We start from the raw sequence: 27,911 nt of genomic DNA on the forward strand, positions 1-27,911 counted from the left end.
AAGATGAATTAAAACCAATATATATAAGAATATTTTTACTTCTGCGCCGTGTTGTTGTAATGCCACTCGACACAAGCCCAGCCTTTGACTCCATTAACTTGGACTCCACTCCACCTCTCGTAAAACTTGGCCTCTCTGTCTTTTCCTATATAAAATGTTTGTTCGTCCGTCACTTCCACTCTCACCGCGTAGGATTCGCCGCCTGTTAAATAATATGTATATTAAAAACATTAATACGTCTAAAGTCTGTTTTTACAAAAAATATTTGTATAAAAATTAATAAATAATAATTCGGAATGTCTATGGACGAACATCACTAGCAAAGAATATGTCCACTATGAGCGATTTGTATAAAAATAGGTTCTTAACTCACCAGCTTGGAATACGAAACCGTAATCGTTGGGCATCACTTGGTTTTCTCCGTGTTGATACAACTTGAAATCGGAGCCGCTTATAGCGGTCACGCTTTGATTCTCTTTGACACAGACGTAACCAATGGTCAGACTGAAATATAAGAACTGTTTAAGGAAAGCCGTAAATATTGAGGTTTCTATAGCAATCAACTCACTGCGATAAAACTGAAGGCTGAGACACAGTGCCCACAGCTATGAAGTCGCCATTTTGTAAAAAGATAAAATGGTAGACATAACGGTGGAAGTTACGCCACTCCCTCAATTGACCTGTAAATCGGAAAAGAATCTATGCGCTTAGCAAAAGTTTGAATCGCCTAAGTATGTACATGGAATATCTCTTTAAGGTTAGGAAATATAGCGAATATTATTATTATTCGTAAATTTTATAATCACCAAAAGTACGATCTCTCACACACGGCATGTTGATGTTGTAAGAGTTTTCATTGACTCTAACATTTCCGGAAATGTAACCCGCTTGTTCGTAATGCGTCTGATGCAGTCTGGAACGACGGCACTTATTGTTATGGGGTCGATTTCAATCAATAAGCGAATAGGCTATGGCGAAAATCAAATAGAGATATATATCTGAATACATGCACCTAGTCTCTAGGCAGCCAACTTAGTCCCTGGTTTCGCTGTAGAAGTTTTTGCAATTGCCTACAATATAGTTTAGCGAAATTAACATATGTGTTATACTTTTTGAGTAACTTGAAGTAGTCCCTCGACCACGGCTCCCGCGAAATGTCCTCGGCCATGCAACTCGCCGACATTTGAGTGTCGTATTCGAAAGGAGACCACAGCGCGCTCCAAACCAACTCGGCGCTAACTTGCACTTTAGTGTTGGATTTCGTCCTGATAATTATTTCTGGGATTAAATCATCCGTTCGTTTATTTCAAATGTGGTGTAAGAATATGAAAATCAAGGACGATTATTGTCATCTAAAAGTCGTGGCGGCCTGGAGGTTAAGGGCTCGCCTCTCATACGTGAGGGCGCGGGTTCGAAACCTGGCAAGTACCAATGTGGTCTTTTCCGAGTCATATGTACTTTCTAAGAGTATTTAGACACCACTGACGGACGGTGAAGGAAAACATCGTGAGAAAACCTGGTCTTATAATTTCAAATTATAATATTGAGCAAGCGAGGTGATTAATGCTCTAACCTTCTCCATGAGAGAAGAGGCCTTTGCTCAGCAGTGGGCTCCGATAGGCTGATGAGGATGATGATGATGAAAAGTTTTGAACAAAAGTTGATGAGATAAAATAACTGCCAAGATAATTCGATGAGGCATTATTCGTTTCAAGAATAAATTAATTTTAAAAACTATTTACGGTACCTATTTTTAATACTTGTAATAAAACTGAAGGTTTATAGTAGGTACGTACTTCATTTCACCGTTGTAGGAAATGTTCCATGTTCGCATGGGAATAAAGTTTTTGATACTGATGCCTTGTACACTGTGACCCTCTCCATCATCAGACGATTTTTGTAGACATGTGTCAGGAAGGGAAGGTGTTAATAGAAGGTCCTCGTCTTTAATCTATAAAGGGATAAGATCAGCTTTAGAACGACTTGTAACAGAATATACTTAAGTTGGAATATAGTAAGTACCTTCAAATAAATAAATGCATCACAACATCTATTTGGTCTCCTCGCTAATCCGCACACGATCGCTTCACCGTCTTCTGACATTCCATTAAAGTAGACGCCGTCGACTGACTGTAAGTTATTCATCATCACAAACACATATATATTTCCTTTTTTCACCTTGCCAACAGTTAAATATTATATAAAAAAAGAATATTCCTACAAACGAATAGTCCTTGTCTATGTCAGTACAATTAGAAACTTCTCGTCTACTGTAGTAGACCATAGTACCGACAGAATATAATGTAATATATCTCATGCATGAATTATCTTAAATATTAAAAAGACGTCGATTTATGAGTGAAACATACTGAACATTCATTTCATTCTATCTTAGGTTCCGTCTTACCTTGGCGAAATCTCCAAGATCGTGAAGTTGCTCTAACTTAGCCTGGTATTTCCAGACATGCATTGTACCATTCTCAGCGCTGGTTGTGTCTTCCAAAATTATATGTTTCAAATAAACAATCAACTAAAAATTCAATTCAGTAGTTATAATACTAATTATAAATAAATATAGCAGCAATGTCATTGATATAAGTGAACCAGAAACGACAACTTCACATACCTGTCTCACTTTAAGATAACTGTACATTAAAACATATTTAAACCAAAACGTTTTATTTCTTTGCTGATAAATACCGAATATAGGAGGATTACGGCCCCCGTTCATTAAATGAAATATTAACACTAATATCACTGAAACAACCACGGCACATAAAATTTCCACCATTTTGTTAATTTTAATTCAACCCACGTTTAGTTGAACCACACTAATAGTGATCTTTATTAATTACACGATATTATCACTAGGTAGCATTTTCTATCTTATCTTTTTATGATTTGCTCAACTTATATGACCGATTTAAAAATAATACTTTTTATACGATTATAGGCATATATGTGTAGATAAATTATCTGATTGACCTGTGGTTTTAAAGTAATAGGTAAGTATTTTAAGTAAGATAATTATTTAAGCAAATTTTATGGTTACCTTTTTATTTAGTTACTGGAAACATTTTATAAATATATATGACTGTTTTTGGAGGAACGAACTATTGCTATGAAGATGAAAAATAGACACAAAACGATCTCTCCTGTATTAAGTATTATCATAGCAACAAAAAAAAATTTTTGAAACTTTTAGAATGTAATGCTGTATGTTTGAGGATACTTCGCTCTTTAAAATTTTGCTCAAATTGTAGTTAAGATTGCATTGCTTTGTGATAACTTACACAAAAAAATAATAATTGGATTCGAAAGTCTCTTCTAAGATTCAAAGTAAGCCAAGGTCTTCAACGTCTTATACGTCCCAAAGTGACATTTAAAAGTTCATATGCTTTTAAAAACAGGACTCCATGAACAGGTACGAGGCCCAGCGTTTGAATATACATATTTTAAATATTTTCAAGGAATGTACCATTAGACTATTCGGTCAATCCGATTATTTGGACAAAAGTTTCAATTTACTTTTGTCTGTATGTAAAATGTACTACATTTTCCTGAATACTTAGTTACAACCTTTGAAATTCATTTAGAACTTTATGTATTTTTATGACATCCTTTGTACTTCATTTATAACTTGTCCAGAATTATTTGTCTGAAGTGATTAAATTCTTCTCTTTGATGTGCACTACAAAAAAACATTTGTGATCTCAATTTTTATAACCCATACTATTTTTTAATGAAATTTTTAATATTCTGGCTCAAAGGCCAAATTTTTAATATTCTGGCTCATGTTTTATAATGTAATGAGACCACGTAATTAATATAAGACTGAAATGAATATGCCCATAAGAAAATATATTTAAAATACAAACACTAAGATTGCTTCTGTTTTGTAATAGGTAAGTATAGATCAGAAATAGATAATTTTAATCATCTTATGAATCATTAGATTTTTTATATTGTGATCTGTATTGACCAAATACAAAACATAATTTTAAATTTGCTTGCAATATTATCATATTTTCTTTCGTAACATTTATTATACTACAAGTGACTCGGCAATTGTAGTGTAGTCACTAGAACAAGATATTAAATTTAATTCAACACTAATAAGAAATTTAGCCAATTTTTAAGTTCTGATGATAAAATATTGCTATACGAGACAGTATCTTGAAAGCTTTCGAAATTGACATAAAACTTGCAATATAGGCTTATTCTTCTAAGATGAAAAATTATTGTGTAATATAATGAATATATCCAGACTTTCTGCTAAAAATAGATCCTTCAAAAAAAAAAAACTAAATAAGTTTAATTTATTTTAAGTTGCTCATTGGCCTTTTCAATTGCTTTTAATATATATAAAATTTCTTGTACCACAATCAAACATAACTAAAACGTTTCTAATAAAATCAAGTTTGAATACAATACTTAGCAGAAAAGTTTTCGTTTTGCCCGTAATAATACATGACACGAAAAACCAGTGTGCTGAAGACATGAATACTTATTCTAAATTTGCATTGTCATTGTTTATAGGCGTTTCACGTTTCCCATTCATTAATGTACGTTATTTTTAATGTCGGGGGATTCCTGAATGAAAAAATTAAACGTTCTATATTTAATGTGAGGCTACAACCTTATAAGTATAACAAATCAAAACTGCCTTAGCCTCAGTGTAACTGGCTGAGAGAGAAAGAAAATATGAAAACAATCCTCATTTCTCTACAGTATTATTGTAATATTCGTTTTTCTAACTTCACCGACTAAAATCTCCCGCCAAACTTGTGTTCCTCTCTCCCGATCACAATTCAGACTTTTACACGTCATTATCTACTTTACTTTTAAAGTTTTAACATCACAGTAACACTTCTAACATTGAGCGTACGTAAAGTTTTAAATTTTAATAATTATTAACCAAAAAATTAATTCCTCATTTGACATTCAAATAAAACACCTGTCAATCAAGTAATATTTATTATCTATTCGTATTGTTATGACACTGCCTTTTTAAAATATTTCTTTGCACAAACGATTTAGTGTCGAAACGCAAATTAGTCTATATAACGAATAACAAATTTAGTTTTGAGTCTCAATAGAATCAATGTTGAAATAAAATAAAAATATATTTAGAAAATTATTTATAATTATTTATTCGGACGTCGCTAACAAATGTTTGTGAACGCATTCCTCTTTGTTGATCAAGTGAGTTGTTTTGTTGACGAGCTGCATCAGCGTGTTCAAGTTGCGGGACCATTCGTTCAAACGATCGGACGCGTCCATATTTAATCTGAAGATATAATTCAAATGTATTTTATTTATTAAAACTATAATGTATAAAAATTCGAGACTAAGTTTTGGTGTATTAAAATAAGCTTCAGAAGTTAACCCTCAAAATCATACAATTGGTTTTAATTTTATAATTATATAAGTATTATAAACATGTTTATATAGATATTTGTTGACTTTAAAATTTACATTTTAGATCATAATTTTAGTAAATAAATTTATATTTATTCCTGACAATCTACAATGAACATTCTCATGCTTCATACTGTACAGGTTTATAAAGTGTACCTGAAGTGCACGACGCCGGCTGGTCGGTCTATCTTGGCTTTCACCACCGCGCTCACCACTAATTGACTCAAGGCGTCCTCCGTCTCAGTGACGCTAAGACCGAGAAGCTCACTCATACGTTGGATCGTTATACGAGTGTAGTACATTGACATGATGCGGATATTCTGAAATAAACATTAATTATAATTAAACTTTTAAATTGAGTATAAATTTCAGGGTTCCATATCTTGTGTATAACAATTAGAACAAATAGTTTCTTTTTTGAGTGCTTGAAATTTTTGTGACAACCCTACAATTTAATTTAAACTAAGAAATCCCTATTCAACTTCCAAGTTTTCAATATCTGTATGTTTTGTGAGAGTTGTATTATAACTTAATGTCATTGAACTCAGATGCAGTTTAACATTAACAAATATCTAATGTTTATAAAGGTCTTACATGTTCGACAACTCTATTCTTGAGGTCATTCCAACGCTCTTGACCTTTCTCATCATTGCTCTGGAAGAAGGGAGTTGTCCTCAGCATCTTCTCATAGGTGGAGCATAATGTATTCCATCTTATGATCTCCGGAGTTATGAATAAACCGAGAAGTTGTCTAGAAAAAATATAAGATTGAGTAAACAACAAATATTTAGTACAAGGATTATGTAAAGCTTAAATTCATTCCACAAAAATTATGTAAAAAATAAAATTTCCTTTATATAATTTGTTATCATTTGATTTGACATGCAATAGAATATAAAGCTCTTGGTTGTTCCAAAATATTTAGAGTTAAGGAAGCCTTAATTTTGACATAATCATTTGTTAAATATAGCTGATAAGTTAATAAAGATTAATATTCATAAAGATGCTTTAGAAATAATTCAATATTAAGGCCAGTTATATGTAGTGAGAATGCTTTTAACCATACTTATACTCGGGCAGTTTATCCAAATCTTTGTCCTCATTGAGTCTATGAGTAAGATCGGCCTGTTCATTGTCATATGGTGCCAATATAAGGAACACCACACTACCAATCAGAGCATCTGCCCCGCCAGCTTGTCCGAGAGCTCGGAAATGACGGCACACTGAGAGATATTGACCATTTTGTTGATCAACAGCTATCATGAGTCGGTAGAATTTCTCTTTTAGCTCCTGTTAAATGAATAACATGATTCTTACACAAAACATTCTGAAAATTGTTTCATACAAAAGATTTGAATTGAATTTTGTATTGTATGTAATTTGTCCAAAAATATTTTATCATATATCTGGTTACATAATTTTATTTTATTTCTGGTGTGCTCAGATATAAAATGAAAATGTAGTATCCGAAAAACCTAGATTCATTAAAATCATACATAACTTTACCTGAGTATCATCTTCCTCAAAGAATTTTGTGTTTATCTTCTTTGAGATAATCTGTGTACGGATATAATCTTTGATGGCTAGACACAGCCTCATCTGCTCCAATATAAGCTCTACTTTCTCTCTCTTATCCATAGAGCCGTAAGTTTCAACTTGTAATTCTTGTATTATCTTTGCAGCTTCTGCTATATTGTTTTCTTCTTCGCGCATTTTGGCCAAGATATGAGTCAGACGGGCCCTTTCCACTTCTACATAGATTTTTCCTTCCGTTATAGTTCTGAGGGTTTCTATGAGTTTTATTTTAGTCTCTTTATCCGGGGTCTTGTTTACATATGTATAGCATTCTTGAACCATTTTCACAACAGCTTGTTTTAACTGTGACCTAGAATATAATAATTAACTTAGAAATATACACAATATTTTAGATAAGGTTATTAGTAAACTAAGTTGTATAAGTCTAAGTATATAATTTTAATTCAAGTAACACCTTCTCTTTGAAAGAAGAATGATGTGATCATTAAGAGCAGTCCAGTTCTTGGCCTCGAAACAGATCTGTACTATTGTGACCAGAATCCTTGCAGTGGAGGCCATATCAGCAGCCTGGAAAGAGTCAAATATTTCATTGTTACAGCTTTAGATCTAACAAATATTTTTTCCTGTGGTATTAAATTATTTTTACACTTTGAATACTACCACAGTATATTCATGACCATTTTATAGTATTAAAAACATGGTTTTAGCTGTTACTGTCATTATTCCAAACTTACAGTCCTTGTTTGTTTTTCCAAAGCCAGTAGCTGATCTATAGCCTCCTGCACTTTTCCATTAGAAGCCCAGGATTTCCATAATGGTATTTTCTCATCGCAAGTGGCACTGTAGTCCACCTAAAAAAGAAATTCATTGGTAAGTACATAGTAAATTTGCGATTTTACGAGTAAGCACGTGTAACCTATTTTAATTTACAAAACAGTAGAAAGCAAACACTTACTTCCATTTTAATGATTTTGCCGCTAGCATCTAGACTTTCAATATCACCGTTTGAAGCCATATCTGAAATATTTTTAATTGATTCGATATAAAGTTGAATTTATAAAGACTTCTTAAATTTAATAATTATTGTTAGCCTAGAAATAATACTAACTGTTGTTTTTAAATATTTTTCCGCTGAATAATTCGCTATTAAGCAGTTTACAACTTTACTTTTGTGTAATTTTTATCCCGTGTAAATGCAAGCTCACTACTGATGACACCTGACAGATATAGACGACAGTTGTAGTTAATTATTCATATTATGAATTTTGTCGTATAGGTAAAAGAAAACCTAAGACCTTGCCTACCTAACCAAGAATTAATGAAATAAAACAGAAAAAAGAAATGAAGGAGAATTAAGCAATTGTTAAGTTAAAATATTAATTTGAATTTAATTAAGAGAGTGTTAAATAAATCGTATACTATAATCATTATAAACATATAAAAATTCAAAATATTAAATATAAAATTCAATAAAAACTTGAAAATCAAATATAAAATGTGACTTAAAGAGTTACAATATTTAATCTGTGACGTCGTGACTGATGAAAGTGTATATGTCGTATGATTGATTAAAATCTAGGAAGTGTGTTTTGTAAATTATCTGTGTTCTGTGTATTGAAAATGGCGTAGCAACGAGCAAAGTGTTAATTTGTTTTTACATTTTGTATATAATTGTTTTATTAGACGCAAATCGTTAAGGTTTAAGCTTTTTATGTAGTGATCTAAGTATTTATTATAAGTTTTCGTGCTTGATGTACTTATTACCATCCAGTAAACAAGAAGCCTAGATTTGGTTGTGGCTTTTGTTAACATTTATCTATAAGAGTAAATTTTGCATCATTTGTGTTAAATCATGACAATGAGCAAAATGTATCCAACGAGAGGTGTAGACATTTATGTGAGAAATAAAAGTGCAAGAAGTCATTCCGTTCAGGGTCTAGCCACCAATATTACTAGCCCTGCCATGAAAATACCATTACCTCCTCGTTTATGGCTAACAGGTCAGCATTATGCAACTAACATATGTTGTCTTATTCAAAATCTTTTAGCTTTATTTATTTGAAGTAGTGAATATATTGTTTCTGCATGTTTATACAGATTGATGCTAAAGATATCTTTTGTTGTTAGATGTAGAAGATGAGTCGTCAGATGATTTAAGCCATAGTTCATTAGAAGATGGGACCATTCCAGTTGAAAGGACGAGAATAAGATCACGTTTTCGTCACAAACCGAGGGCATCTGTTAATGTGCCTATTGGAATATTTTGGGATATAGAGAATTGTCCGGTATGTAGATTTCAAATTTAGATTTTTCATTTGGAAATGCACAAGCTGGATTAAGATATTTTTTTACATAATACTTTGTTATAATGCAACAATAGCACACTTACCTGCAATTCTAATAAAGAACAATCATACTAGTAATTTTGTTATATGTTCTTATTAAATCAATATGAAATATATTATGCAGTACTAAGAATTCATCAAGTGACCATGGTTGCTAACATTATAGAAAATTGTAATTCAAGTTAAAATTCTCATATAAAAAAGGAATTGTTATCTATTTTACCTTATTATGAAATTGCAATGACTTCCTATAGGTGCCCAGAGGCTGTTCAGCGATTAATGTAGTAGCAGCGATCAGATCTAAGTTCCTCACAGGCCGACGGGAAGCCGATTTTGTAGTTGTGTGTGATGTGAGAAAGGAAACTCCCCAAAAGCTTCAGGAACTGAATGATGCTCAAGTATGTAGCAAGTCATTTGTTATATGAGATAATTGTTTTATATATCTTTTTGAAGTTCCATTCTAGGTTCTATTTGTGAATAAGACAAAAATATAATGATTTTAATCTTATATTTTTGGATAAATTTATTTGAAAATGAATTATTGATGAAATTAAATTTTTTTTATTACATTATTTAGTTATAATATTTTGTCTTATTAAGTAAAAATGTTAAAGAACTTTACTGACTTGCTTTTTCTTATAACAAACTGTTAATACGAATACTCATAATATTAGAAAATTATTGTTCACATATATTCCATTATTATTTATATTTGGAGTAATAACATAGTATTGTTATAAATGAGTATTTTATTTTGTGTTAAAAATTTATTATTATAAGAAAAAAAATTTTTTACTCTACACTTATTAACTCTCTTTACAATGTTGTTTAAGAAATTATTTCCTTACATCATATTATTGCATAATAGAAGTGTTACTTCATCACAGTGGTTTGGATGTAAAATTTTTTATTATTTTATTATATAATAATTCTATTGGGCAGTACCTTGACATTTAAAATATTATTTATTCTTCATATTAAACAAAACAGTGATAACGATGATTAATTGATTAAACTACAAATTTTTGCATAAGATAGCATATCTGTCACATAATTATATCTTTTATGTTACACCAGGTAAGTCTGATCCACGTATGTGGTACTCAGAAGAACGCTGCCGATGAGAAGCTAAGACAATGTATGCGTCGCTTCGGAGAGCTTCACTCAAGTCCGGCAGCCCTATTGCTTATATCGGGAGACATCAATTTTGCAGCGGATCTCAGCGATTTCAGACATAGGTTTGATTCAATATTCTTCAACTAATATATAGGCCACTGTCAATAGAATGAGTGTAATATTTTCATACTATATTTTAAATAACATTATATACGCACTACATATTGTTACATGAATATGCAGAATTAAGAAAGTGTGTGGCGTTCATATAAATGCTGTTTTTAATAGTACTTCATTACTTAATCAATTAACTCCTAATTGAAATTTCAAGTACATGGAAAAGAAAAAAAAATTAACAGTTGCATTTTTTGTTTCTACAAAAAAAAAATATCACCTTGGTTTTTCTGTTATTCGATCCAATGAAATGTTAAATAATAAGTTAAATACTAGTTTCTTGAATTCATGAAGAATTTAATTAATGTAATATCAATTTATCTTAAGTTTTAGTTTCTAAACATTTGTTGTACATTTAAATTAATCATTACCTCTCAAATCATTATAAATATTCACAATTAAATATTTTTTACGTGACCAAGTCATGTCTGAAATGGTATCGTAATATTTTATGCATACTATTCGTTGCCTTCTATAAACTTGTTACTTTAAGTACACTGTACTAATATGTGTAATAATATATTTTTATTCAGGAAGGGTATGGAAGTTATATTGGTGCATAGACAGAATACCTCATCTGCCTTAATAGCCTGCGCCTCCTCTCATTACTCATACAACGAACTAACAGTGAATATACCGAGGAATGTGAATGTAAGTAAATTATTTGTTTATATGAAAACAGTTTTTATGTACATTTAATTTTACCACAACATAGTCATTATGTTCTTAGTCTTTTAATTTATTGTGTGAAATTTATTGTTTGGTATTTTTCAAATTTATCTCATTTGTCTGTGGCAATTTAATTTTCAGCAATAACACTTTTATAATGACTTAAAAGTAATCAATCTTTGAATACTATTTTATTTTATAAATTACTTTTTTATACTTTTAATAGTTTTTGTTTAATATTTTTTTTTTTATCATTCCTTTGTTTTACAACATAACTGTAACATTGTTGAATATATAAATAAATCAGTCACTGTGAAACCTGATTGAATATTGTTAACAGTGGAACAAAGGATTTAAAGTACCTTTCAAACAGAAAATACATATAAATGTGAGAAATGTTAAAAGGCAATATGTGAGGAATGTACAAAATACATGCTGGTGTTGCCGCTGGGGAAATGTAATAGATAATAGTGAAGCGTTGTTACCAAAGGTAAGTGGGGTGGAGGAAGAGGATCCTAGCCGTGAGATGGAGGTCATTAACCTGCCTATGGACCAGCCGCCGCAGAGGGTTTCCAGGCGTCTGCTGCGACTGGCCGACAACTGTGGGGGCAAGGTGATGAGGGTTGGCGCTGGGACGGCTCTCCTCAGGTTCCCTACACCTGATCACGCTTCACGGTGAGTTTAATGATGCTATATTTGCTACTTGCAACACTTGTTCAGGAGTAGTGTGTACCCAGCCTTATATTCAGTGTACAGCTAATTGTGTGCAACAGGCTTTTACTAATTTGTTTTTTTTTTATTATTATATAAGTGACATTCAACATACATGTGTGATCTAGTCGTATTGAATAATTAAGTTGATGAAAAGATATAGATTCCTTGTTCATCGCAACCATTTTCTTATCATTTATCAGAGTTAGGTCCAAAACATCGAAAAACTTTAACGACCATTGTCCATTTCTTATTGGTTTTTTTATATATTATCAAAGAAAAACTATTTATTATAAATCGTTGCTTTTTATTCTTTATCATTGTTAGTAATAATTGAGAGATCTTTTTCAGTAATCGTCATTCATTTCCTTAAATTATAAAAACTATTAAATTCAAATATATATGATGACGTGACAAATCACATTTGTATCGGGGTCATTGAACTTTAGCAGCGACCAGCTGATTGCCTCTAGTGCGTAATACGCATATTAAAAAGAGGGTAGTCCTTAAAATATTTATTATAAAGCAGCGTTCATAATATTTTGTATTTTTTTTTATATGTCGGTTATAAGTATTGATATCATAAAAGCGAAGATATCAAATTTCACGCTTTCTTTTTTTAGAAAGTTTGTAACACTTTGTGTTTGAAGCGCTAAGATGTTTTAACGACAATATTTATATTTACGATTTAAAAACTTTTTCTCATTTAACATGACACAATATGTAAAATTTTAAAGAAAACCAATTTTTTTTACATTTGTAGCAGATTTCTAGATAATTTAGGTACAATTTCTAGATAATTTATGAGCTAATGATTGGAAAAACTTCGGGAAAGTCGAAGTATATTTTTTATATATGAAATTTCAGAAATAAGCCTTTACTTTATGTAACTTTTCATATAGAAAGCACTTAATATTTTTAAAATGAGAGCATTTTTTTCATATTTAGTATCGTTACACTTTCAGTATCCTTAGCACGAGCTAACATCATCACACTTAACGTATACATTTTTCAGTATAGCACACCTATACCCTATGCTATGGACATGTGAACACAGACTTATCGTTAATCGTGAAGCAGAATTTAAAACCTACCCTCATATAATATTAATATCGCGGTATCCTATAAAAATTACCAACCGCCATTACAGCGCCGATCACGAGCGAGGACACTTAATTTAATATATCATATACATATAATAATTAATTTAAGTTATTTAATGTTATAAGTGTAGCTTTGAAAGCAAATGTATATTGTCACAGCATAAAATGCTGTTAACGGGGTGAGTTTGAAACTTCTATACTCTGTGATGCGTAACCGACTTAGTGTTTGAAATTAGAACTACATGTTCGTAAATTATAACGTACGTACTCTTATTTCGTAGCGTTTTTTATATATAAATGTGTGTCAAAACGTTGTTGGCTTCGTAAAATTGTATTCTATTTAAATTGAAACGGTTTTAGTAACAGCCATTAATCGGAGCAAATTAATTTTCATGGCTCAATGATCTCTGTTGAAGGATGTTTCGCCGTCAGTGAACTGTATAAGGATGTCTTGATAATGTTGCAATACTTTGTTTTACGTTATAAACCTAAATCTATATTTTTCATCATTATGTATATGAGTTTTATTTGTGAGATTGGGTGCTGCAGATTAAAAAATATCTTCATTATTAAACTTTTTTTTTAAATTTATTTAATTATTCTATTAAATAGTTATCGGTTTTATGTCGGTTAAACATTATGCCATTTATTAATTATCAAGGTAACGTCAGTTAAATGAATACATTTCGTAACAAAGAGTAAGGGCGTTTTTTTTTTAAATACATATTTTTAATCTCTAATATAAATATCTTTTATACTCTGTGTTGACTTAAAAAATGTCTTCTATCATGTTACTATTTTACGTTTTCTATATTTTTTGTAAAATTATTGCATAAAAACTTTACAGTAAAAATACTTTTCCGATAATAATAAATAATTTTAAACAGAAGCCCTGATGTTATATACCAATAGTTAATTTTTAAATACCATCATTGCAAACCATATGACCAATTTAAGTTGAAACATACACATAGTAAAATAAACTGAAAACAGTAGAATTTATAGCTTCATTTGCCGTTCAGTACTATGGCCTGTTAGCTCAGTTTTTGACGCGACTATAAAGATATATTCCCGCAGTCGTAAGTTCAAATTCTGTCAGTGTCGATTGTACTCATTGTAGATTTTCTATTCAAATTTTAATACAATTATCACCAATAATATAAACTTAGTTGTTTTTATTGTGAGTTATATAGATTATTACATATTTTATTTCAGAGCTCTAAAACGTATGGACGGCGAGGACGTTTTCGGTCGTAAAATTAGTACGCGTTACGCTCGAACGTTCCAATCGACGTATTCCAGCGACGAGGGTTACAGCACCGGCCAGAGGCCGCAGTTTGTTGCACCTGTCGTTCAGGTTGGTTCCAACATTTACTTTACCACATGTTTGCATCGAGACCTTTCTCATCTTCATTCAATAGCAACTTTTAACTGTCGATATTTATTTGCAACGATTCAGACTTAGTGTGAGCGAACTAACATTATTATGTACAATACATTATACTTTGGCACAATGAATATCAGCTGTTGACCTCAATGACACTTTATTGTAAGAATTTATTAATCAGATACTAAGCATTTTAATCAATACCTAATTGCACTTAACATACATCATGAAATATGATAAGTCGAACCATATTCGATTTTAAGTATCCATTACTTCATTAAGATGTTTAAATCGCTCCTAAATACTGTATTTTTCACATATAAAAGTATTTAGATAATTTTTCTTAATATTCTTAATCATATGCATGTTACCTTCCAGCCCCAGCCTCCTCCCCCTCCCCCTCCGTCCGAGCCTCCCCGCAGCGCTTCTAGCGACTGGGCTCTGGCGCTGCAGCAGCTGCCAGCCCCAACACCACCACCACTGCAGTTCTGCCCACCACCAGCACCAAAACCGCGCAAGATTAGAGGAACTCATGGTTAGATTAACTTGAATATACCAAATAAAATCAAGTGAATAAGTTGATAGTTCTGATTGTAATTTTGTCCTTATATAACTGTTGTTATTGGAGTTGGTGTTGACAACAGACATATAATATGTGTAAATAACCAGGCCAGGTCACGCTCCGAGTAAATAACTGTTTACTAGGAACTATTGGCCCATCAAGTTGATCTTAACAAGATCAACTAATAACATAAGTAGAGTCGAGTGTGTATATGTAATATTATTTTAATATTCACCGTCTAATTCATAACTAATTCACAATTCTCCCTCATCTTCTTGTCTTTCACGTTTGTAGTTAATTACTGTGGTTATTACTGAGGCCCAAATACTATATATAGCAATAAGTTGCTCCACATTTACTGTATGACACCACATACTCACATTTCCATCATATATTGACACCCGGCCACATGTGTCTTAGCTTCTAATACCATCTCGTCTTCCGTATCTCCAGGGTCAGCCAGCCTGGACAGGTCTGGTTGCTCATCCACCAACAGTGATGACCGCCGTGAGAACAGTCATAGTCACAGTCACAGCCGAGCAGTGTCTCCTTGGAACTCCTCGATCAGCGAGCACAGCGAGGATGACACTGACCTCACCGTCTCCAACCTACCACCTTATGAACCACCAGTATTACAGGTATGGACAGCAAATAACAACTATTAACGACTGTCCTTAGTGACAAATGAATTTAAATAAGATACAATTTTCATATCTTGTTCCTTAGCCCACGACAAGGTAATATTGAATAACCTATTTGTAATTCTATAGTTTAATCTGCATCACTGGGAAGTTACCAAAACCAGTTTAGGAGATTTTGCTTGAAGGATTGTGGATGTTTGTCAGTCTTTCATGCGAATGTTGCTGAACGGATCTCAATGAATTTTTTCATAGATTTAACTTACACATGAGAATATCGTACCTATTACAGCAACTTTAACTATCATAATAGCTTGATATGTGTTGATCTAAGAAACGTGGCATGAAAGTTTTATTTTGTGATGTCAGTATGTTTAAAAGTGTATGTTATTTTAGTAAGCATTACTAATTTATCACCAAACTGGTAAGACATTGGATTGATGTTCTAAACGATATATTATTATAGGAAATGCTGACGAAACTGTTCAATCAGTACGTACCGGTGGTTCGGGTGTCAGTGTGGGCGGCGGGCGAGGGTCCTCTGGCCACGGTCGTAGTACGATCAGAATGGGACGCCCGTCTAGCTATAGCCCGCGTCCACAAACGAAGATTGGACAACAATTGGGCTGGGAGGCGATTGGAATTATCCCTAGGAAGACCATCGCCGGCTCCCAATCTAGACGTCCTCAGGTCTAGACTGCGAGCTATACTCCTAGACCAGAAAAATTTCAGTCTACCGCTATTGAGACTGCGAGATGCGTACGCTAGTAGGCATTGCTGTGCGCTGACTACATCAGACATAGCTAAAGTCAAGGATACGGTTGTCATCCATGAAGGTTTCGGACGTATGGTCCAATTGGTCGATCACACGCCGGTCGTGAACACGGAAACGGAAGAGGCGCCATGGAAGTGTCATATACACGCTGTACTGAATACTAGCCACGAGGACGGAAGCCGTATCTTACAACCCGTCTACATGGACATAGCGGTTCTGGCTAAGAATACTCAAGTGTTGTTGGAGAATCACGGGGGTATACTGCCCTTGTTGAGGTAATTCTTATAAGATATTGTATAGAAGTTTGTATTTAATAATTATATTTGTAAAAAGATATTTATTAGATTGGTCTTCCGTAAATGGAAGAAATAACTCGATTAACTTAACGAGAAATAATTTATGATAATATCAAGGAGCATTCATATATATATAATATATATTAACATAATTTTCCAGTTTCGTGGAATGCTACGAGGCAATGTTCCCGTCGTTAGTAACAGACAATCGTCGCGGCGTCGCCCTGGAACTGCTACTGCGAAGTATACAGACATTGGAAGTTAAAGACAGTCCCTCGAGACATTTAACCTGGAAAACATCCACTGACTCGCCCTCGCACAGCTATATCAGTGAGTTTTTATATATATATATATATATATATATATATATTTATATATATACAATCAATTATCCCATAATAATATAAAATAATTATTAAATAAGCTTTTCTAATATGCTCAAGTGTTGTTATAGCGGTAACAACATTAGTCTCGGGTTCGATTCCCGGTCGGACGAAAATATAGAATAAATACACTTGTACTGCTTCGTTAGACATCATATGGTAATATGTAAATTCTTATTTTCTAATAAGTGCTCAGATTGACTAAGCCTGATTTTGTTTAATATAATTTAATAGATAATTTTTTTTTCTTTCATATAAATCTATTTTTTTTTTGTTTTTAATGTCACATAAAATTTGATACTATATAAATAATTTTAATTACATATTATTATCCAGGCGACACTTCTCGCAGCAGCGACCGCGACCGCCCACGTACAGCGCCCGCCTTGGAACCGATGCTGGCGTTGTTTGAGAGAGAGTTGGTGGATTTGTTGAGAACAGCCCCTAGATGTTCAATACCGTTCAGCAAGTAAGGAAATTGCAATAAATTTATAGTTTAAACTACCAGCGCATAAAACAAGTTCCAATATATTAGCGCAATTACATATTTTCAAAATTTTTAATCCAATAGACTAACATCGAGTTTCGAAGCTCACAAGTTTATGCTTTTTCATAAATCTACTATAGATGATTAACGAATGAAAAACTTCAAACGCACAGAATGTAGTATGCAGTGATGAGGAACGTGTGTAACGTGTATCGTTTCTTCACGACATATATAGAAGACAATGTTATTGACACGTGGCATGGACGCACAAATATCATTTATTTATAATGAGATTCCTTTAAACGTATCATTAATTCTCATTCATATATTGACAAAAAGTATCACAAAGGTGAAACAATAATTTATTAATTTATATGCTCTTTTAAAATTTGTATGTTCAATGTATTAATTTCTTAACAGGCTTAATTGGTCTTCACAATAAAGTAATGCAGGAATAATTTTCACTATATATTCTAAGTATTGTGTTATAAGTTGTATGTCTCATTTATACGGAATGTGTAATATGTATGTGTTTCATTTTTACGGAGTGTGTAGTATGTATGTGTTTCATTTATACGGAATGTGTAGTATGTATGTGTTTCATTTATACGGAATGTGTAGTATGTATGTGTTTCATTTATACGGAATGTGTAGTATGTGTGTGTTTCATTTATACGGAATGTGTAGTATGTATGTGTTTCATTTATACGGAATGTGTAGTATGTATGTGTTTCATTTTTACGGAATGTGTAGTATGTATGTGTTTCATTTATACGGAATGTGTAGTATGTATGTGTTTCATTTATACGGAATGCGTAGTATGTATGTATTTCATTTATACGGAATGCGTAGTATGTATGTACTTCATTTATATGAGAAATGTCATTATCGTCCAGGTTGATACCCGCGTTCCATCATCATTTCGGTCGCCAGTGTCGTGTGGCTGATTACGGCTTCACCAAACTACCAGATCTGTTATCAGCTCTGGGTAACACTATCGTGGTTAGTAAATAACAACTATGTGATAAAAATATGTAACACATCATTTTATGATATGATATGCTTTAGGTTCTGGGCTCAGGATCATATCGTGTCATAACGATCTCATCCGCCGCCCAGGGGAGGCGTTGGACGTCGGATTTGTTGAAAATATTGAAGGCTCAACCCGGCCGGGTCATTCACATCCACGATCTGCCGCAGTTATACCAGTCGACCATCGGCAGACCGTTCAGCACCGTCGATTATGGAGTGTGCACCATGGACGAGCTGATGGAGAAGGTGTCCCCTCAGAGCATCATAGTCTCACCAGAGGGCACCATCTCACTCCCACGGAGAACCCCGACGCCGGAAGAACGAACGAGAACTGTACAGTTCGCGGTGCAAGCGGTGGAGCTGCTTTGCTACACTCCGAACCTCAGGATGGAGTTTTCGCGTTTCGTGCCGGCTTATCACGCGCACTTCGGGAGGCAGTTACGTGTTGCGCATTACGGATGTGTTAAATTGGTGGAACTGTTCGAATTGATACCGGAAGCCGTGAGTGTGTACTGCGAGTCTTCCGGTGAGAGGAGCGTGCGGCTGGGGCTGCAGACTGCTACGGCCGTGATGGCGCAGAGATTGAAGAGCCTGGCGCCTGTGTCGATCACCACCTTCCCCTCGCGCTACGCCGCCCAATTCGGCGCCCCGCCCCTACCTGATTGCTTAGACGCTCCTAATCTCGAGTCCCTTGTATACGCAGCCGGTGGTTTCATTGAAGGTGATATAATTCACGTCGGTGATTCATCTCAATGGGCCAATTCGGCGCTGTCAGCGTGCGCCGTGCTGTCGGCCGACCGCAGCGTCGCCAGGGGATCCACCGAGGAATATTTCATGACGGCATTCCGCTCGCTGTATGGCATCGAGCCGGACGTGAGCAATCTAATGATGTCCGGTGTCCTCGACGTGTCGGAGCGTCACGTGTGCCTGACTAACACCTGGCGTACCGTGTGGCGTGTCGCACAAATCTTGTCCGATTACCCGGGGAACGTGGCGGCAGTCGAGATATTCATCGAGTACTCAAAGAGATACGGCCCGTCGTTCCCTAACGCGGAGCTCGGTTAGTATTACGACAGTTACATACGATATTAGCATCACTCAGTACACATTAACATTAACCTGTCCCAGTATATTTCCTTCGCGTAGTGTAAATGTCATACATTAAATTCAAATAGTAATTAAATTGATAAAAATATACGAGCGAATATCTAAATGTGTATCGGCTGAATAAGAAAGTTAAAACGTTTGAAACACATTTAATTCATAATTACAAATATGGTCCAGTAATAATGTATTTAATCAACAGGTATGGATGCTATGAACACGTTTCTGAGTAAGCATCGCAGTGTTTTCAATACTAGTGATGGCCGCTGGGGTCTCTCGGCCGGCGTGACATTACCCAGACCGGAGTATTCACTACGCGCTGAAGATTACTCACTTCACGATACACCACCGGGGCAGAAGGTAACAAACCTGATCATATACAAAGAGTGGCATATTTGCCCTTATTTACTAAATGTAATCTAACATTCAATAACATAACCTCATATATACAGGGAACAGGGTGTGCTAAATAAGTATTATGTAAAAATATCTTGAACCAAACATAGCTTCTAATTAGTCATTTGTAGTAATTTCTAAAGTCTGATATATAAAAGTCATTTGAAGTATACATTTGCACCTAATTCGTCGTTAATTCTTGTCAATTAAAATGTCTTCCATTTCAAACTTCGTAACGAACTACTCGTTTATAGTTCTGTTGATATGAATCAAACATTAAAAAAAAATTATAACCAGCCTGTTACAGTTAAGCTGTCAGATGTCAGATCGGCTAGTATAATTTAAATGGCAAAAAATTAAAAGATTAAAAAATATTAATGGTCTCTGGACTGAAGTTATAATTAATTTAATGAGATCTAAGACATTAGTCAGTATTCACTTAAATTAAACTAATATTTTTCGGGTTACTACTTGTATTTTATTATGTTTAAAAACTACATACTCCCGATATTTCGGTTACTTTGCAGCGACCGTGATCGCGGGCAGACGAGATGTGAAATACTGCTAGTAATCCCAAAAATGAATAGTTTCATTAAATAATTAATTGTTTAATATATATCAGGGATCCCGCGTCTTTGAATCTCCGAAGACGAATATTTGGAGTTCGCCGCCGGCCAGCGCCCTACCAACACCGACCGCTCTACTCAACCACGATAATAGACGTAATATATAATATAACTAGTTTTGGAACGTACAGTGGTAAAACAACGCGGATGGTGATCATTGTCTATCAGCGACATCTATTATCTTCTTACGAAAACATTTGCTATGAAGTTATTCCGCAGAAACTAAACAGAATTAAAAAAAAAAGATGAAAAAAATATGCACAACATTCTATACATCTGAATAGATTGGAATTACCTTCATTGTGTTTTATGTATATCTGTATAATATATACATGCTATGATTCCCAGGTCGCACCCGTCTGGCAGCACAGTTTGATGCAGCGTAAACACCCACCGAACAAATCATTCCATGCAGCACAGCCATATATGAACATAATGATGTACTTGGACATACGGCGAATAAGTTTTTCATGTATATTAAATATCAAACCACAGAGTATCGATTGTCACAGAGTATTAAAACTTTTATATGTATGTATATATATATAAAGTTCTCTATAAAAAGGTTTTAATGATGTATTTTCTATTAAATGTTGAATATGTGTAAATGTATTTTTTTTTTAAATATAATAAAATAAGAAATGAGTGTGACAATTAATAAGTATTGTCTTTTGTAATAATTTTGTTGTGAAATGTATAAATTCAATGGATATTTTATCTATATATTACTTTGATAAATGTGTACTTAGTCGGTGTCTGAGTTATTTGAAAGCCAAAATGTTTCCTGTCCTAATGATTGTGATGTCTATAACAATAACGTTTTAGATTCAGTATATTTTTGTGTGTCTATTAAGTGTTTAGATTAAGATCTGCGCGTGTGAAATGTTTGAAGAACTTTTTAAATTAATTATTTATTTGATTTTAAGACATTTGATCTTCACAATGTCTGTATGTATATGTATATAGTTTATTTTATATTATTCTGTAATAGTTTTAACCCTTGATACTAAATTTATAAATAACTTTTAATCATTTGACTAAGAATACTTCATGTAAAGCAACCGTTGCCTTTTAAATATATTTTTTTTAATTATAATTCTTTATATGTAAATAGTTATATATATATATATGATAAAAGTTTCTCTCACGGTTGTATATTGCACAAAATATCCCCAGTAGTTGTATAGTTTCAACCGAAACATATCAAACCTATACTGCCTATGTCATTATAATTTTATAAAAAGTTCTTACAACATTTAACAGACGCCAATTTAAAGTACAATAATAATGATTAAATGTTACATAATATTATTATTATTATTCTTATTATTATTTTATATAATTCTATTCAGCTATTGATCTCCATCGATTGTACTAATACATATTGTAATCTGGCTTTAGACGACTGAGTTATTATTACTGTGTTATGTATGTCGTAGGCACTTGGTCATATGAATGGCAATATTTCGAATTTATTATATTTAGATTATACTTTTATTATATCGTGATTCAAATTTAATTATTATGTGATTTCTTACTTTTCGACGAAGATGTAAGGGTCAATTATTAATGAGAAAAAAAAAATATTTGATATTTTTTTTTTCCTGGTTTCACTACGCGCTTGTGCCCGATGTGCAATTCTTCTCGTGTGTTCCGGACGTGTGCGGTGAGATTCGTGATTCCACATTAATATCTCTATCTTAATATATTTTTATAGTTCAGTCGTATTATAATTAGTTTTAAGTGTAAGTTATGATCATACAACGGCCAGTCAAAAATTTGTTTCCAACGACAGCCGTTGCCGTATGTGTCAGGCGAACAGACGGCTCGCACACTCGTATCACTGTTAGTTTTGTTAGGTGTATTTAAAATTATGATAACAGTAAACTTTATTTTTATAATTAATATAAATATTTCTGTGATAAACTCGTACCAATAGAATCGCTTGTCCACTTATGTGTGTGTAACTAATTTTTTTTTTATTTTATTTTAATTGTAAAAGTAATAAAAATAATGTATATCTTGTACATAAATCATTGAATCGTTGCGTTCTGTTGTGACACGAGTAATATTAATTCGTATAGTTGTGTGGTATTGATGTGGAACACAAATGTGCCGGGTTGGGCTTATAATGATCTCTGCTGTTAGCCGGCTATGATGTAGTGTTTTATTGTAATGTAACTCTGCCAGTCTGCCTTTAACGAAATAACACCTGTCCAACATTAAGACAAAATTATTTAAGCACACATTCTACTGTTGTATTATTATTATTGTTTTTTTTTATCTAAGTGACTATAATTCCATTAAATATTTACAAGAGAAATTCTATTTTCTATAGCATGGTGATGTTATGGAATTTCTCAAGACTGTAGCTGGTATCTTAAGTGTATTTTAAGTAAACATTGTTTTTATTTTTGTGACCAACAACAAATTTTTATAGTAAGCTTAGATTTTAAGATTTCTAATACAGTAAGTGAGGGCGTTAGTTCAATGTTCTACGTCTTCGTAATTCTGTGATCCTTAATTTCTTGTTAGTTCCAACTAGTGATCGGTGTATGTTTGGAAACTGTATCTTGTCATAATTGCATGAAATTGATTGTAGTGTTGGAAGATAAATGTTATTTTTTGAAAAATTGTATTTTTATTTAATTGCTACCTTTTTCTGGTAATTAACATTTTACCTTATTATTATTATCTCTCATGTTTTCATAATGTACGCAGAGCTACATGCTGAATATAATTCCTATATAAATTCTTCTCAGTTTCAAAAAATTGATTTTTTATCGTTTCTAAGTCTTTAGCAACATATACTTGATTGTATAACACCTATTAGAGGAGTACCTACATTTCTAAAGTATGAGTATCTAAAAGGTGAGACGAAACTGCTCAGCATTCCATGGATTCACCGTGCGGGTGCCGGTTCCGTCATGTTCCAGGGAGAGCAGCTTCGACCGTGCCTGGGACTTGCGACCCAGGTGTAGGTTTAATGGGCTCTATCTAACGTGCGCCAAACGTTCACCTCCACCGACCAAGCTCCTCTCTCTGCCTAACCAAATTTGAAAATAACCTACTAGGGCTGTCTTCGAAGTACGTAATAGGAATGAATGAACCTAGTTTTAGCTCCATGAAGAGGACGCGGCGAGGTGAACGTTTTAGTTTGGCAATCTATACAGGATAATAATTAATATCCCCTTTAAAATTATTCTTTGTTCTACTCACATCTCTTGTCTTGATCAAAAGTCAGTGATCTCAAATGCGGGAAGAATTTAATGAAAGATCTTTAAATACGAGAATGTGGCACTGCATTATTATTCGAGGTAGGTTTCAGATTTGTTGTCACTTCCAGTTATGTCCTACAAAATGGCTGAAGCCAGTATTTATAGTTATCAAATACAAGTGGATGCTTAAATGTTACTATTACAAAATTACAATGGTTCAATATTATAAGAAGTCATATAATTCTAAGTATTATAGTATATTTTAATTAGTACGGGGCAGATGGCGCCACTTTCAATACTATTTTCTATTTGACAAACTTGATGTGAACAGAATAGAGCTTACAACTTCCTTGAGACTATGTGGATATGACTATAACTATATGTTGTGACTTGTGATGGATTTGACTCACTCTCAAACATGTATAGTGTAACATTGTAGAGGTAAGTTGTAGCAGTGTATTAAAATAGAATGAATCAGAAATATCTCATTTTGTTATTGAAAATAATTATTTAGATCCAAATAGTTGGATTTTATTAATGTTTCTTGACATCTCGCATCCAATGTTCCAAAATATATACGAAAACACAAATCTTATTTTAAAAACCAGATAGCAATTGTTCACAGAGGAAGGTGACGTGCTCACTTGTGATCAAACCCTGTAATATGTATAGATTAAAATATATATTTAAAACATACGTATATGAGTCTAAGGTACTTACTTGATGATAGTACAACTGTATTAAAACACCATTTGCACTAGGATTTGTTTATTTGCAATGATATATTATATCTACTATTAAACATTTAATAAAAATCACTTGGTCTGATCGGACAAAGGTCCGTGACGTCTCTCCCAGATCATGCGATGCTTTTGTTTCATGTATGCCTTCCTTGCATCAGCATACGCTCCCAGATCACCATCTGAAAATTACATCCTTTAATGCCTTCCAGGAAAATTTTTAATACACAGAACAAACGATTATTGCTATGAACAAGTTCTGGCTATTTTCAATTTACTATATTGCCGGATTAATTCATATAACAGAATTGTACTTATTAAAATTGTGTAAAATAAATACAATTTATGTTTAAAATTTTTCTAGGAAAGTTTGATCTTCTTTTGTTTTGTTTTTGCTCAATTTCCGTGTCCTCGTTTGAATCACAATATTATTATATTTATTTTTCTCATGGAAATTAATATCAATATATACAAGTTATATATTTTACGACTTAAATTAATATCTTTATTTTGCTATAACAGGCTTTTTGTGAGTGTGCAAGTAAAATAGAGTTGTAATAACTGGGAAAGAAATTTTTTTCACATTTGTAAATGTCTACTTTCTCCCAAAAGCTTCACAGATACCACTTAATACTGATACTGAATCCAATTTCTGTAAATCTATATTTATGTACTTCTATGATATATGAAGTGTCTTGAGGTATCATAAATAGTATTCATATGTATGTAGATACTAGTAAGAATAGTTGTCCCATGTAATTATTGTAGATTTTAAAATTAATATTGTCATATTGGACTTTACTTGGAATTAGTTTAGGATATTATAAGGTAGTACTTGTAATACTTACACTTAATGAACCAAGCTTCTTCAGCGTTCTTGTATTTTTCCCACAGAGGTTTGCAAGTGGTGAGGTGATCTGGGCTTTCATACATCATACAATCTTCATAACGCATACGGAGAATGTTCAAGATTTCGGAATCCACAGCTCTATAATTAAATCGATATACATATATAACAAAATAATGTGGAAGCTGATATGTTCATACGAGACGTTAGATTCGAAACTAACCTATCACGCTTGAATTGCAAATTGGCTTCAAAGTCGCAAACAACATCGTCGCTATAACATTGATCGATGGTCGGTACACGGCGGTATTGCTGATGGTACCACGGATACTTTTTCTGATTTGGTTCAACAACTTTTTCTGCATAATAAACATTCTATTAGTAACATACTTACATAACAACAATCTTAGTATGATTAAGACAATACCTCTGAACCAGGTTACAGGAACATCTAGGGTGTTGTACAAAGCTGATATAAATCCTCTAAAAAGATTATCATCGGGAGGAGATTCCCCTTTTTGAACCATTTTGTAAAAAATCCACCCTCACCCGTACCAGAATGGACTTTTAAAAATTTTATTTTGACGTTTTACTTGCCATGACATTTGACATAAATAGTTAGCTTGTTTCTGGTTGTCGTCTTATCGGTGGATTATTTCAGTACATTAATGAAGTATAATTAGAATCATATCTAACAATTTCAGTATCATAGTCGATTTTAAATTAACTACAACGATATATTATTATAAAGATTAATAAAATTTAACGTCATAAAAGCAGTAGAATTGAAAAAAAATTACAAAATTATTACTTGTCAAAGTTGGTCATATTTTTAAAATAATTATGTTTCTACATCCTTAAAAAACAACATTTCATACTTTTTAATACTCAGTATTAGTAAGCGTAAAAATATGGAAAATAATCGTATGGGTAAATACAGGCAGTTTACAAGAAAAGACAACTTTTTTAGATTATGGTAGCTTTCGAATACACATCAATTATATTTGCTACAAACTTGTAATAGTAATTTCTCCTATACATGACATTGCTAATTTACCGACAAGGCTAACGTTTGTAATTAAGGAAAATTTTGAATTTCATTATATTCTAAAATACTTTATAAAAATTATTAATCGATATAAAAATTAGTGCTACTTTTGATGTTGATTTTGTATTAATATCACGTAAGACAATCTTAAGTAGTAAAACTGCCACTTTTGATGTTGATTCCAAAATTTATTAAACAATTATTCGATTTAAGGACTATATGTATTTTAAACACTATTTCCTTTATAAAAGAAGATTTTTAGTTATAAAATAAGGTAAACTTAATAAAATTAAGTAAAATTTTATGACTGACACAGTTGTTAGAGAAATAAATTAACTTTTTTTGTTTAAAAAATAAATTGATTGATTGATTTAAAAAAAATAGATTATATAAGTTTTCAAGTGAAGTACAGTAGATTTCTTTTTTCTATGAAAAGAAGTTTAGACAATTAAACAGTTTGCAAATCGTCACAAAACATTCAGTTTAATCTCTTAATATACATCGAATCTAGCCATAAAAAGATATCAATTTAGAAAATACCTTTTGATTTATGTATTACAAGACCAAAACTTACCAAAGAAAACAAATATATTTCAAATAGCATAAATTTTCATAGCTCTCTTCTTTCAATTTAAGGCTGGTGGAAATAAAAATATTTAGATGTTTTTTTATCAATTGCCATAAAGTTTAGTATAAATGTCAGTCGTTGCGACTAAGAATGTTTGTCAAATATATAAAATAAAGAAATAAATTCGATAGCTCAAATTATGAGAATATTTAAATGTAATAATATTTATAGTATTAATTAACGCGGTCACAGTGACTTGAGACGCCAGCCTGAACTTGGCTGGCTCTGTGCCGTATACTTTCGCCATTAAATAGAGCTAAATTAATATAATTCTAGAGACGACGCTGCGGGCAATAGCTAGTATGAATATGTTATGTAACTCGACAAGCTTTATTCCGGTGGTTTTAATATCAGTGGAATTCGATGAGAATTACTGAAATCTGTCTGACTGTTGGATTCAAAGTAATAATAATAAAACTATATCTCGTAAAAATTGCAGTTACATTTTTTTTTTGTATAGACGAGTATATAATTTCTTTTTACTAACAGATTATAAGTATAGTTCAGCAACCTCTTCATTTAAGGGGGATGTAGACAATTTTACAGCACAATGTTTGAATGTTAAATTAGATAGATATTACGTATTCACTCAATTACATTTTGAATTGTTACATAATTTCGTTCTTTAGTATATGCGTTTTTCATATACATATATAAAGTATTTGGTCG

General features: G+C 32.6%; 4 protein-coding genes across 4 annotated transcripts; 1 reads left to right on the plus strand and 3 right to left on the minus strand.

Annotated features, from left to right (window-relative positions):
• Nucleotides 1-2: 2 nt before the first annotated feature.
• LOC116773432 (uncharacterized) lies at nucleotides 3-2,833 on the minus strand. The gene is made up of 9 exons (XM_061521267.1): nucleotides 2,627-2,833; nucleotides 2,408-2,530; nucleotides 2,023-2,130; nucleotides 1,797-1,951; nucleotides 1,110-1,265; nucleotides 807-913; nucleotides 569-680; nucleotides 374-504; nucleotides 3-202 (listed from the first exon to the last, which is right to left on the minus strand). Exons 1-9 carry the CDS (start codon nucleotides 2,789-2,791, stop codon nucleotides 36-38), a joined length of 1,224 nt encoding a protein of 407 aa, XP_061377251.1. The 5' UTR covers nucleotides 2,792-2,833; the 3' UTR covers nucleotides 3-35.
• Nucleotides 2,834-4,960: 2,127 nt separating this feature from the next.
• LOC116774714 (26S proteasome non-ATPase regulatory subunit 12) lies at nucleotides 4,961-8,222 on the minus strand. The gene is made up of 9 exons (XM_061521330.1): nucleotides 8,066-8,222; nucleotides 7,913-7,974; nucleotides 7,692-7,808; nucleotides 7,412-7,524; nucleotides 6,928-7,306; nucleotides 6,488-6,711; nucleotides 6,016-6,172; nucleotides 5,578-5,741; nucleotides 4,961-5,290 (listed from the first exon to the last, which is right to left on the minus strand). Exons 2-9 carry the CDS (start codon nucleotides 7,970-7,972, stop codon nucleotides 5,152-5,154), a joined length of 1,353 nt encoding a protein of 450 aa, XP_061377314.1. The 5' UTR covers nucleotides 7,973-7,974; nucleotides 8,066-8,222; the 3' UTR covers nucleotides 4,961-5,151.
• Nucleotides 8,223-8,545: 323 nt separating this feature from the next.
• LOC116771988 (meiosis regulator and mRNA stability factor 1) lies at nucleotides 8,546-23,397 on the plus strand. Its single transcript, XM_061521191.1, has 17 exons — nucleotides 8,546-8,957; nucleotides 9,085-9,242; nucleotides 9,557-9,700; nucleotides 10,380-10,540; nucleotides 11,126-11,243; nucleotides 11,752-11,936; nucleotides 14,291-14,432; nucleotides 14,841-14,997; nucleotides 15,478-15,662; nucleotides 16,129-16,712; nucleotides 16,894-17,063; nucleotides 17,453-17,585; nucleotides 18,500-18,605; nucleotides 18,672-19,695; nucleotides 19,942-20,099; nucleotides 20,758-20,857; nucleotides 21,110-23,397. The coding sequence occupies exons 1-17, from the start codon at nucleotides 8,810-8,812 to the stop codon at nucleotides 21,145-21,147; spliced, it is 3,711 nt and encodes a 1,236-aa protein (XP_061377175.1). The 5' UTR covers nucleotides 8,546-8,809; the 3' UTR covers nucleotides 21,148-23,397.
• Nucleotides 23,398-24,730: 1,333 nt separating this feature from the next.
• LOC116775981 (NADH dehydrogenase [ubiquinone] 1 beta subcomplex subunit 10) lies at nucleotides 24,731-26,168 on the minus strand. The gene is made up of 4 exons (XM_032669056.2): nucleotides 25,994-26,168; nucleotides 25,790-25,925; nucleotides 25,568-25,707; nucleotides 24,731-24,901 (listed from the first exon to the last, which is right to left on the minus strand). The coding sequence occupies exons 1-4, from the start codon at nucleotides 26,091-26,093 to the stop codon at nucleotides 24,795-24,797; spliced, it is 483 nt and encodes a 160-aa protein (XP_032524947.1). The 5' UTR covers nucleotides 26,094-26,168; the 3' UTR covers nucleotides 24,731-24,794.
• Between the last annotated feature and the right edge of the window lie 1,743 nt (nucleotides 26,169-27,911).

This window comes from Danaus plexippus, chromosome 8 (assembly GCF_018135715.1).
Source record: "Danaus plexippus chromosome 8, MEX_DaPlex, whole genome shotgun sequence".
Taxonomy (NCBI): domain Eukaryota; kingdom Metazoa; phylum Arthropoda; class Insecta; order Lepidoptera; family Nymphalidae; genus Danaus; species Danaus plexippus.

Excerpts from the sequence above, each read along its gene's own strand:
- LOC116774714 (XM_061521330.1), bottom strand. The coding sequence starts at position 7,972 with ATGGCTTCAAACGGTGATATTGAAAGTCTAGATGCTAGCGGCAAAATC. Across the intron at positions 7,307-7,411 it reads ATTCTTCTTTCAAAGAGAAG|GTCACAGTTAAAACAAGCTG; the intron begins GTGTTACTTGAA and ends ATTATATTCTAG. Across the intron at positions 5,742-6,015 it reads AGAATAGAGTTGTCGAACAT|AATATCCGCATCATGTCAAT; the intron begins GTAAGACCTTTA and ends TGTTTATTTCAG.
- LOC116771988 (XM_061521191.1), top strand. The coding sequence starts at position 8,810 with ATGACAATGAGCAAAATGTATCCAACGAGAGGTGTAGACATTTATGTG. Across the intron at positions 9,701-10,379 it reads AGGAACTGAATGATGCTCAA|GTAAGTCTGATCCACGTATG; the intron begins GTATGTAGCAAG and ends ATGTTACACCAG. Across the intron at positions 10,541-11,125 it reads CTCAGCGATTTCAGACATAG|GAAGGGTATGGAAGTTATAT; the intron begins GTTTGATTCAAT and ends ATTTTTATTCAG.
- LOC116773432 (XM_061521267.1), bottom strand. The coding sequence starts at position 2,791 with ATGGTGGAAATTTTATGTGCCGTGGTTGTTTCAGTGATATTAGTGTTA. Across the intron at positions 2,131-2,407 it reads ATCTTGGAGATTTCGCCAAG|TCAGTCGACGGCGTCTACTT; the intron begins GTAAGACGGAAC and ends AATAACTTACAG. Across the intron at positions 914-1,109 it reads TACTTCAAGTTACTCAAAAA|ACTGCATCAGACGCATTACG; the intron begins GTATAACACATA and ends CCGTCGTTCCAG.
- LOC116775981 (XM_032669056.2), bottom strand. The coding sequence starts at position 26,093 with ATGGTTCAAAAAGGGGAATCTCCTCCCGATGATAATCTTTTTAGAGGA. Across the intron at positions 25,926-25,993 it reads TCCTGTAACCTGGTTCAGAG|AAAAAGTTGTTGAACCAAAT; the intron begins GTATTGTCTTAA and ends TTTATTATGCAG. Across the intron at positions 25,708-25,789 it reads TTGCAATTCAAGCGTGATAG|AGCTGTGGATTCCGAAATCT; the intron begins GTTAGTTTCGAA and ends ATTTAATTATAG.